We start from the raw sequence: 12,069 nt of genomic DNA on the forward strand, positions 1-12,069 counted from the left end.
ATACAGCTCACCAATATTCACATACACAGCTCACCACTTATTTGCAATTTGTTTATAATAATTCATACATATTTGTATTTATGTAAAGTACAATCTAAAATGTCCAACTCCAGTTCATCTTCATTTTACATTAAAAAATTTCAAAATAAGAGTAAAATGTTGATACTGAATCGACCATTTTTGTTTATACGGAATAGATGCCTAATCTGTAGTCGTGCAGGGTGTAGGGGGCACATACATCAGTACCGTGAAGTGAACTAAAATGTTTCTTTTTCTACTATCAGGTAATCTACAGCTTTATACATCAGTTTCATATTCTTAACGATCTTGCATCGTAATTACTACCAAATTTTGCGCTTATAAGTCCCTCAACGGAGCCAACCAAGGCAAACATTGCCACCAGCAAGGCAATGATGCTGTAAACACGAAGAGCAACCCACTTTCCTGAATAAGGTCTAATATTTTTCTGCACCAAGTACATTTCCAAAGGAAAATGTATCACCAAAGGCCAAAAAGTTAAAGCTCCAGCTACTGCAACAACTTGGTTGAAGTAAGGGAAGATCATCCCAATTATTATGGTTAACGCAACATAACCCGTTCGGAAGCACAGTCTGAGAAGATTTAGACTAAATGATGGCAACCATGGAAGTTTTACAGAAAAGTTTTTATTGACAAATACACTGTCCGGGGACTTCTCAGCAAGAGATCTTTCTGCAAGTGCAAACTGTGGCTGACAATATACCTGTTAATATGACCGTGAAAACAATAACATTAATCCACTTTAAAAACCTGCAACAATGTACACAATAGCATCTGGACTCCCAATATTTGATTAAATCCTAAAACTGTTAACTGAGAGATTTGAAACATGGTATAGATGTCAAAGAAATTGGAAAAATAATTATGAAAAAAGCTAAGCGATATTCTGATTATTATGCTTCTCTTTTCTTACCTGATATCCTCCCACTAAATGGAGGACAATGCAAGCATTAGCAAAGTCAATAAGCCAGTATGGTTCATAGAATCCAAAACCTGTAAGGAGGTTCCCAGGAGTCGAATCCCCAAAAGCTGCATAGCCAAAGCCTCCACAGCAGAGGTAAAAGAAAGTCGTAATGCTGGTTGAAATTACAGATGCCTTCTTCATAGTGACCTTTTCTTGTGGAGGCGATCTCAAAGTATCCTTCACAATTTAGAAGTTTAAATATATGATAGAACTTACATATTAGAATATTAGCTAATTATGTCTATGAAAAAGCCACTCTGCTGACCGCTCTACCTGTATATTGAGAAGGATTAAAGAGAAACCAAAACCAAAAGCCATGTCTCCCAGTGCTTGACAGCTTGACCATACTTTCTGAGTTGCAGTAGCAGCTGGAACTCCTCGAATGCTACCTTTGATCTGACCGTCTCCTGCAATCTCAGTAACATTGGCCCAATTAGCTCGCTTGTTAACTTGTAGTATCATATATATTTTCGCAGATCTCATGATATTTTCACTTTTCTTTTTGCTAAATCAAGTTTTCACTTTGCATTCATATACTTCGGTACAAGCATCAAAAAGGAGGAAACTTTATTCCGCCATACCTATTACTTTCACCAAGCGGGAAAAAATTGTTCTGCCATACCTATTACTTTCGCCAAGCCAAGTACAGATCCAATACCCGCATAAGTGAAGGACATGACAGCAGCAACAATGGAGAGCCACTTTGTATTACTAAAATCAGGTATCTGAGAGACAATTATTTGAACAATTCCGAATAGAAGCATATAAGAAGTATCTTCATATTCACAAGAAGCCTTGTGGCCTTCCCTGTGATAACAGTTTGATTGCTGAATCGCTCTGTTTTAAGTAAAAGAGCAATGTAATGAGATTTCTATCCAGGTAGTTATTATCGGTCAAATTGGGACATACGGCCCATAAAGTAATTACTTATGGTAAGACAGTAATTACTTATGAAGGAGATATTCACATACCTCATGCTAGTTCCAGATGTAATGATATAGACGACTCCAGTCTTGAATAAATTCAATCGAAACAGTACATTACACAAGCGGACACTCCAATTCCCTAAAATCTCATGCATAATTTTAATAAGTATTTAGCAAGAAGTTAGGAAACTCGTTTGGGGTAAACAAGATATGCTAGCATCACCAATGGAAGACGAAAAATAAAGAGTTAAAACTTCGTCAGTAATGGCCGTTAAAACTAACTACTCAAAATTTGTGGACTTTAGATTTCAATAGCATGGCTTTAAGATGGTTTACTCTTTTGTAAGAAAGTGTAATGCATATGCAGTGGACAACTGAAATTTATCACAAAGGCTTAATCTGCTTAAATCTCATTAAACCGTAGGAATTGACACAGTAGAACACTTAGATGCATAACCACCTAGTATCACTTAAAATGCAGATACATTATATTACGAGGAACATAAGGTATCGTGTAGTAGCATGAATCCAATAAGAGCCAGTATTATTGTTCCTCACCCAAAATGGCCTTAACAGCATCCATGTAAGTACCATTTCTGGAGGGTCCGAAATCAGGGTCAGGAGATCGATAGCATTCGCATAAAAGAAAAACAGAAAGAAGACTCATGAGTGCAAAGGAAAACATGGATAAAGGACCAGCAATCCAACCAAGCTGTGCCATACTCCAGGCCAGAGACAGCACTCCTGACCCTATTACTCCTGTTATTATATGTGCCACAGCGGTCCATATGTTTCCTTCATTTCACACAAATCAAACAAGCCTAAATACTCAGTCAAGATTACTAACCAATACTAAAAATCAAAGACGAAAATAATTAAGCTTAATGAACTTTTAAGCCTTAAGGACCCCTGTGGTTCAAAAACGTATATTTTTATCTTTGGACCGGAAAAATAATAAAAAAACGGCGTAATCGACCAGTCCTATAGTAAAAAAAAAAAAAAACTTTTTCGGCACTTTAGGTGCAAAAAGAAACAGTTTTGAACTAGGGGCGGTGAGTATATTGGTACAAACATAAAAACTTAAAAGATCATTAACCAAAATAATTAAGAAGCAAGTTTAGATGAAAATGAAAAGAGTGAGAAAAGTCAAAACCAGTGCGGATGACAACTGTAGGATGGAGAGGTGAATTTGAAGAAGAAGAAGAAGAGAGTTCAGTTGAGTTGGGCAGTAAAAGATGATGATCCTCTTCTTCTTTATGTTCTCCCATGGCTACTGTACTAATGTATCTTTTTAATTATTCTGCTGCTGACATTGAAATGTACCTGCACATCAATACATATATAGAAAGAATCTTTTAAGTAAATGCATAATTTTTGTGTATTATTAGAAACTCGGAGGTAGGTGTTTATGATTCAAGAATTGACTAACCTAGTCAGATTCCAATATTACCCAGATATTTTGATCTAATGTTATCAATTTGGGCCCATTTAGAACTGACTAGTATCTGATTACTTCTAGCTACAATATTTTCTTGCAGCTACAAAACAATTTGGAACATGGACCCCTTAAGTTTAAACCCGAGATGTCATAATTAGTGTTCTAAAAATTGAAGGACTAAATGAAATGTCTAAATTAATCGAAAATCGGGTTAAAATATCAAGTCCTTTCATATTTTAGTTTGTATATTTTTAGGTTTTGTTTTTACATATTTAATTTTTAGTTATTAACTTCTTTTTTGCTTTAAAAATAAAAATATTTACAAGGTGAAGAAAAACTAAAGATCAGGGACAAACATCTGATATATCAAAAAACAGAATGATGAATACAACCAAACATAACAATCAATGTGACAAAGTTACAAGATTACAATATAAAATTGTGTCTCTACTCCGAAAAATCAAGCCTGGATTTTTGTTACATTCCTATTCAAACCATTTGAAGAGAGTAGCATGCACATATTAATGAGCTGCTTGCAGGAGTTGATAAGCTGACTATGGTTGGCATATTCATCATTGTGGTATCATTTGTTTGTTTTGTGCCATATTTGATTGCACCCTACTTGAAAGATGAGGACTTTAATGGTACTTTCAATGTCAGTTTTGTTAAGTGTGTACAGCAGACTCAATCAAGAGTTCCAATCATTTGGTGATGAAAAACTGATTCGCTGAGATATTTTATTGAAAATCCATTGTGTAAATGAACATTCATTAAATATTTGTTCAACGGTTTTGGCTCCAGTTATTCATAAATAGCAGCTGTCCAGAGTTGTCGCTCCAAATTGCTTGAGTTTTGATAGAGTAGTACTCTCTTTTGTGCATTATTAAACCAAGGAGAGAAGAATAGCACGGTACCGTGATTTTATCCCGTATACTTGTAGCCCCTAAAACTTTAACTTGGTTACCGGGACCGTGTACACACTCATGTATTCTGGCGTATTATTTTATTTTTAGTGTGTCCAGATTTTTGGATTTGAATCATATTATAACAAACTGATCCTAGCTATATGAGATTAAGATCTAAACCGAATATGAGTCAAAACGGATCTTGATAGTTTATGATTCACTAGATACGAGTCAAATATGATCCAATAATATTAAGTATATTTTTTATTTCAATTATTTAGATGATTATCATTTAGTATAAAATAAACAGCCAACAAGGGTTGACTCAGATGCTTAAAGAGGGGATAACTATTCACTTAGTCACAAATTCGAATCTAATGGGGAGAGAATTTATGATTATACCTCATGAGTCAAAGTCTGTCGTTTAAATGCGGTTTATCTTGGTTCACATGATTTGCAGGTTATTACGTGAGTCCGTGGGGTTTACCCAGTGCGCACCCAAAGGGTAGCGGCTGCGGGTTCCCTACAATAAAAAAATATAATTCTTAAAAAATAAATGAAATTTATCTAAATATATACATACATATTATATATATAGAGAGAGAGTGATGTTCCACTAGAAATATTCTTATAATGAAAACTAAAAATTTAAATAAAATAATATCTAAATCACGTCGAAATATTTCACATATGCTATGCAAATCGATCGTTGAGAGACAGAGAAAAATAGTGGGCCATTAGATTAGATTGATCTAAGCATGTAGATTAGTTTCTGGTTTTCATTTTAAGCTTTATTTTCATTTGAACAAATGCCTATATATATAATTTATCACGGTAAATCATATTTTGTAGGAAATTAAAACTTGCATAAGATATTAAAAATTATAAAATGAAAATTTACTTAGAAATATAAGGGGCTAACAAATATTATATATTTAGGGTCAAATCAATAGCCATGGATCATAATCGGATATTCAGTTAGGGTCATTTTATAGAAAATAATATGAGACTTAATTTGAGCGAGTAAATGAGTACTCATGATCATATTTAATTTGGGCTTACAATAGATTTGGATCGTTTATAAAACGGATATGAGACATGTATCATATTTTCGAGTCAGATATCAGACAGTCTGCATCAATTTACAACCCTAGTTATTTTGCAATCAATTCCGAAAATTTGAGACAGATGTTGATTTTGACGCTACACCATCCCAACCTATATCATCCTCAATGCTACTCTAAGGATACATTGTGATCAAAGCACTAGTATGACATACCATTTTTGATGAAATACATAAAGTTATTGTATTTTTTAGTATTGAAAATAGGAAACTTCTTTATGAGTGTTTTGAGTTACTTGTTATGCCTTGTGTTCCTATAGAATGTTGACGTATTTAAATAGGATTTATAACACTTTGCCTTTTAAAGTATCACCAAAAATGCACAGTAACCCTCAAAGTACAAAAACTTTTTGTTATTCCCAAATAATCTAATAAAGAATTACAGAGGGGGGGGTTGAATGTAATTCTGGCTTCTTTTTGGATTTTAAGAACTGTTCTACCTTGAATATATAATTGTGTTTGATTTAGCTAAGGTGCAGAATGAAAGTATTGAAGAAATCAAACACAAAGTAATCAAATACAAGTATTTAAAAACTTTTGGGTGGATTGAACTTTTCCACCAGAGATATATATAACTTTGAGAACTCTGTGATGCAAAATTTGCACACAGCTACTTACAAGTTGAACTTAAAAAGAACAGAGAAATCCTTTACAGATATAGCTTTTTTTATTTCTCTGGTAATTGCTTACTAACTTTTATTTTGTTCTGCTTGCTATCCGTGGTTTATATATCATCAAGTTACATGATAAAAAGACAAACAAATAAGATAAAATGTTTCTTAGTCTAATTACATGCTTTTTCATTTCTCTATCCAGCATTTTTGAATATCTGCAGTTTAGCATGGAAATAAAAATGCTTCTTTGTTCTCTAAAACCTGTAAATAGGTTGTCACATTCCATTTGTATACAATCAACGCATGTGACTGTCAAGTCACTATCAACTGCTTTTGAATTTGATCATCCGTTGAAAGTTTGTGGATCATCCGTTGAGACTTTGTTGGATCATCCGTTGAGAGTCTGGTTGGATCATCCGTTGAAGCTCTAGTTGATCATCCGTTGAAACCTTGTGGAACATCCGTTGAGAGCATCTTCATAGCACTTAACTCTATTTCACTTATACAAGATTATAAGGCATCTAATATTTACAGTTAGCCAACCTATCTTGCATATCAATCTAGTAGTCAACATGACTTAAAACATTTTGCAACATCTAGTTCTCTAAGGCATTACAATATGCAGAAATGTACTATGTTAGATATATTTGTGATATCATGTCTAATAATGATTTGTGTTTAGTTTTCAGATCTTAACTAACAGGACAAATCATGACTTAACTGGAAATCAGTACTTATACTGAATTCAGAACTTAAGATATCAGAACTTAAGTTATCAGAACTTAAGATATCAGAAGATATTTATCAGGAGATAATATCAGGACTTAAGAAGACGTTCAGATAAGGAATGCGGCTGATTGAAAGAAAGAAGATTAAGGCAAACACAATAAGAGATATGTATGGAGAAGAATTCTATGAAGAATATAATACTTGGAAGAAAAGATAACTAGTTGATATATTTTAGGATGCAGACTTATGTTCGATATCAATTAGAAGTTTATCTTGTAACTGTGTATCTATATAAACACAACATAGGGTTTACACTATAAGTGTTATCCTAATCGAGAATATTATTCATTGTAACCCTAGCAGCTCTCGTGATATTTGTTTATCACTGAGAGAGAATGGTTCCATTGTAATACTGTTTTATTAATAAGATTATTCTGTATTTCATACTTGTGTTCTTAATTCGATTTGATTGTAGTAGACACTGTATTCAACCCCCTTCTACAGTGTGTGTGACCTAACATGTGGTATCAGAGCAATTTGTTAACACATATACAGTAAAGATCCAAAACAATCATATCTGAAGAAGTGAAAACTCCAACCAAGCCCACCAAAACTGAAGAAACTCCAAAGACTCAAATCCATAATCGATATGAGACCATTAGGGTTCCCATACTGAAACCTTCTGAGTATCCCATATGGAAAGTAAGGATGACTATGTTTCTGGAAGCTACAGATCCAGAATACCTTGACAGAATTAATGAAGGACCACATAAGCCAACCAAGCTCTCTGTTGTAGTTGCAGATCAGCCAACACATACTGTACCAAAGGAGAAAAGTGAATATACAGCTGAAGATATCTCATCTATTGCCAAGGATGCAAAGGTAAAATATTTGCTGCATAGTGCCATTGATAATGTCATGTCAAATAGGGTAATTAACTGCAAGACTGCAAAGGAGATATGGGATGCCTTGGAGACAAGATGCCAGGGAACTGACTCAAATAAGAAGAACATGAGGACTATACTCACTCAAAAATATGAACACTTTGACTCAAAACCTGATGAGTCATTAACTGGTTTATATGACAGATTTGTCAAACTCTTGAATGACCTGTCACTGGCGGATAAGGAATATGATCTTGAAGATACTAATATTAAATTCCTTTTAGCTCTTCCTGAAAGTTGGGATTTGAAGACAACTACTATAGGAGACAACTATGCTCTTGATGAAATAACTCTTGATGAAATTTATGGTATGCTCAAAACTCATGAACTTGAGATGGATCAAAGAAGCAAGAGGCATGGGAGAAAGTCAAGAAAAGTTGCTCTTAAGGCTGAGGAGGAATCCCCCAAAGTGGTTGTCTCAAATAAAGGCAAATGAAAGGCTCTCATCACAAAGTCTGATACTGAGTCATCAAGTTCTGATAGTGATGAGGTTTCAGAAATTGAAAGTCTATCTGAGATGGATGCTGATGAAGAGATGATGAAATTGTGTGCTCTTATGGTGAAGGGCATCACAAAGATAGGGGATTCAGAAAATCTGAAGGAAAAGCAGGAAAGTCTGACAGAGGAGATTAGTCAAATGTTAAATGCTACAATTGTGGTGAGAAAGGCCACATATCCCCTGATTGCAAGAAAGAAAAAATTGACAAAGGCAAGACACTTGTCACAAAGAAGAAAAGCTGGACAGACACTTCAGATTCTGAACATGAGGAGAACTATGGCTTGATGGCAAATGCTGATAGCAGTTCTGAAGCTGTTGAGTTAAAGGTACCTCAAACAACTTATGCTTTTCATACTGATGATATTACTGAGTTGAGATCTTATTTTAAAACCATATTCATTAGTTATAGAGATCAAACTTTAACTTGTGATAGGTTAACTTCTGAAAATCTGGCTTTTAAGAAAAGGAATGACTATTTAGAAAAAGAGTTAGTTATGTTCCATCAAACTCCAAAAGAAAGAGATGATGCTTTTTACGTTAGAGATGAAGTGTTAAAATTGAATCAATCTCTAAAAACTGAGTTAGAAAAGGAAAGAGAGATTATCAGGACTTGGACTAACTCTGGCAGAACAACTCAGAATTTGCTAAGTAGTGGAAACTGGAAAGAGGGCTTAGGTTATGGAGATGATAAAGTGAAACAGGAACTGAACAAATTAAGCCAATTATTGTTAAACAAACTACTAAGCCAAAGTTAAATCCTGTTAAGTTTGTAGCTAAATCTGTAAAGTCTGATTCTGAAAAGATGAAAGATACTGAGACAGAAGTTAAGGCAGAGTCAACTTCTGACAAATTAAAACAGGATAAGATAATTGAAGTTAACATAGGCTTAATGACTAAGAAGCAGCTTAAGTATAAGCTGAAAGAGATTAAGGATGTAAACAAGGTAAAACCACCTAGAAAAAATAGGAATGGAAAGGAAGGTGTGAATAAAAGTAATAATTATATGCCTATTCCTAATGCTCCTAGAAAGAAATGTTATAACTGTGGAAATTCTAACCATCTGACTTCTTTTTGCAGGAAGAATAAGAATATAAACTCCTTACCTTCTAAGTCAGGAGTTAAGAGTCAGTCTGTTAGGTTTAAGCCACAAAATCCTTGTTTTCATTGTGGTAGTTTATGGTATTCCATTTATACTTGTAAGGAATATCATAGTTTGTACTATGATTATTATCAAATAAAACCTTCTTTAAAGAAAGTTAGCATTATTCCTTCAAATGTAAGTTCTGATGCAAAGTCTGATACTGTAAATTTTGATAAGAAAAATGTTAACATAAACTCTGATGTTAAATCCGCTGCAAATGTTAACAAACTTAATAAGGCCAAAGGATCCAAGCAATTCTGGGTCCTTAAAACTAATCATTAGTGGTCTTTGTGATTGCAGGGCAACAGGAAAAACATCCTAGTTCTGGACAATGGATGTTCAGGACATATGACTGGAAACAAAGCCCTGCTATCAGATTTTGTGGAGAAAGCTGGCCCAGGTGTTTCTTATGGAGATGGCAACATGGGAAAAATTCTGGGATATGGCAATATCAATCTTGAGAATGTCATCATTGAAAAAGTAGCTCTAGTCTCAGGACTTAAACACAATCTGCTGAGTGTTAGTCAAATCTGTGACAAAGGTTATCATGTGGATTTCTTTGAAGAACACTGTTGTTAGATATATTTGATAATGTCATGGCTAATATAATTTATGTTTAGATTTCAGATCTTACTTAACAGGACAAATCAGTACTTAACTGTTGATCAGTACTTATACTGGAAGTCAGGACTTAAGGATATCAGTACTTATATTATCAGGAGATAATCATCAGAAGTTAGATATCAGAACTTAAGTGCTGAAGGATGATCAGAGAAGGACAGTAGCTGATTAAAGGAAAGAAGATCGAGATAAACATAAGAAGAGATATGCATGAAGAAGGAATTTCGTGAAGAATGGAATACTTGGAAGAAAAGATATCTGATTGATATATTTTAGGAAGCAGAATTATATTCCATATCAATTAGCAATTATCTTGTAACTGTGTAGTATATAAACACAGACATAGGGTTTACACTAAAAGTGTTAATATATTCGAGAAGATTATTCATTATAACCCTAGCAGCTCTCGTGATATTTGTTCATCACTGAGAGGTAACAGTTCCATACTGTAACAGAGTTTATTGTTTCAATAAAGTTTGTTTTCTGTTACTTAATATATTAAAGTTCGATTTGATTGTATTATACACTGTATTCACCCCCTCTACAGTGTGTGTGACCTAACAAGTGGTATCAGAGCCAATCTGTTAACACACATACAGCTAAAGATCCATACACAATCATGTCTGACACAGAAACTCCAACTAAGCCTACCAAAACTGAAGAACCTCCAAAGCCACAAATTCAAAGTCGGTATGAGACTATCAGGGTTCCCATACTGAGACCATCTGAATATCCCATATGAAAGGTAAGGATGACCATGTTCCTGGAAGCAACAGATCCAGAATACCTTGATAGAATCAAGGAAGGCCCTCACAAACCAACCAAGCTCGCAGTTACAGTTGCAGGTGAAGCAGCAAAGACCGTACCAAAGGAGAAGAGTGATTATACTGCTGCAGATATAACATCAATTGCTAAGGATGCCAAGGTACGACACTTACTGCATAGTGCCATTGATAATGTAATGTCAAACAGGGTAATCAACTGCAAGACTGTTAAGGAGATATGGGATGCTCTGGAAATAAGGTGTCAGGGAACGGAGATAATTAAGAAGAACATGAAGACAATACTCACTCAAGAGTATGAACACTTTGACTCAAAGACTAATGAGTCATTGAATGATTTATATGATAGATTTGTCAAACTTTTGAATGATTTGTCATTGATTAATAAAGAGTATGATCTTGAAGATTCAAGCCTTAAGTTCCTGTTAGCTCTTCCTGAATGCTAAGATTTGAAGGCAACGACAATAAGAGACAACTATAATCTTGATGAAACAACTCTTGACGAAATCTATGGTATGCTCAAGACTCATGAGCTTGAGATGGAACAAAGAAGCAAGAGGAAAGGAGGAAAGTCAAGGACAGTTGCTCTTAAGGCTGAAGAAGAATTCCCCAAAGCAGCTTCCTCAAGGAAAGACAAGGGTAAAGCTCTTGTCATAAAGTCTGAAACTGAGTCATCAAGTTCTGAAAGTGATGATGACTCAGATTCTGAAAGCTTGCCTGAGACTGATCCTGATGAGGAGATGATGAAGCTGTGTGCTCTTATGGTGAAAGGAATCACAAAGATTGCATACAGGAAGTTCAGAAAGGGAAAGAAGTTTTCCAGGAAAGGCATAAGTTCTGATAAGAAGAATTTCAGAAGATCTGAAGGCAGAGGAGGAAAGTCTGACAGAGGAGATTACACCAATGTTAAATGCTATAACTGTGGTGAGAAAGGCCACATATCTCCTGATTGCAAGAAGGTAAAGGGTGACAAAGGCAAGGCTCTTGTCACAAAGCAGAAAAGTTGGATAGACACCTCAGACTCTGAAAGTGAGGAAAACTATGCATTGATGGCAAATGCTGATAAAGAAAGTGCTGAGAGCAGTTCTGAAGCTGCTGAAATAAAGGTACCTCAGACTACTTATGCTTTTCATACTGATGATATTAATGAGTTGAGAAGATATCTTAAAACCATGTTTGTTAGTTATAGAGATCAAACTTTAACATGTGAAAGATTAACTTCTGAAAATCTTGCATTTAAGAAAATGATTTCTTAGAAAAAGAGTTAGTCATGTTCCATCAAACTCAGAAGGATAGAGATGATGCTTTCTATGTTAGGGATGAAGTGCTAAAAATGAATGAATC

The 12,069-nt window shown here is 34.6% G+C and overlaps 1 protein-coding gene across 3 annotated transcripts; it reads right to left on the reverse strand.

Moving 5' to 3' along the window:
* Positions 1–44: 44 nt before the first annotated feature.
* On the reverse strand, positions 45–3,460 carry LOC141713356 (putative amino acid permease 7). Of its 3 annotated transcripts, XM_074516724.1 has the most exons (8): positions 3,359–3,460; positions 3,083–3,252; positions 2,488–2,724; positions 1,975–2,068; positions 1,626–1,840; positions 1,277–1,410; positions 953–1,180; positions 45–742 (listed from the first exon to the last, which is right to left on the reverse strand). In XM_074516724.1, the coding sequence occupies exons 2-8, from the start codon at positions 3,195–3,197 to the stop codon at positions 311–313; spliced, it is 1,455 nt and encodes a 484-aa protein (XP_074372825.1). In that variant the 5' UTR covers positions 3,198–3,252; positions 3,359–3,460; the 3' UTR covers positions 45–310. The 3 variants fall into 3 exon arrangements, with proteins under 3 accessions (XP_074372825.1, XP_074372826.1, XP_074372827.1); XM_074516726.1 differs by lacking the exon at positions 3,359–3,460 and having other exon boundaries at positions 547–742; positions 1,033–1,180; positions 3,083–3,338; XM_074516725.1 differs by lacking the exons at positions 2,488–2,724; positions 3,359–3,460 and having other exon boundaries at positions 3,083–3,335.
* Between the last annotated feature and the right edge of the window lie 8,609 nt (positions 3,461–12,069).

This window comes from Apium graveolens, chromosome 3 (assembly GCF_009905375.1).
Source record: "Apium graveolens cultivar Ventura chromosome 3, ASM990537v1, whole genome shotgun sequence".
NCBI classification, from domain to species: Eukaryota; Viridiplantae; Streptophyta; class Magnoliopsida; order Apiales; family Apiaceae; genus Apium; species Apium graveolens.

What these genes read in the sequence shown, in the direction of transcription:
- LOC141713356 (XM_074516724.1), bottom strand. Translation starts at nt 3,197, where the DNA reads ATGGGAGAACATAAAGAAGAAGAGGATCATCATCTTTTACTGCCCAAC. An exon ending in ACATCTGGAACTAGCATGAG is followed by an intron (nt 1,841 to 1,974) that starts GTATGTGAATAT and finishes TACTTAAAACAG; the next exon opens with AGCGATTCAGCAATCAAACT. An exon ending in TAATCCTTCTCAATATACAG is followed by an intron (nt 1,181 to 1,276) that starts GTAGAGCGGTCA and finishes TAAATTGTGAAG; the next exon opens with GATACTTTGAGATCGCCTCC.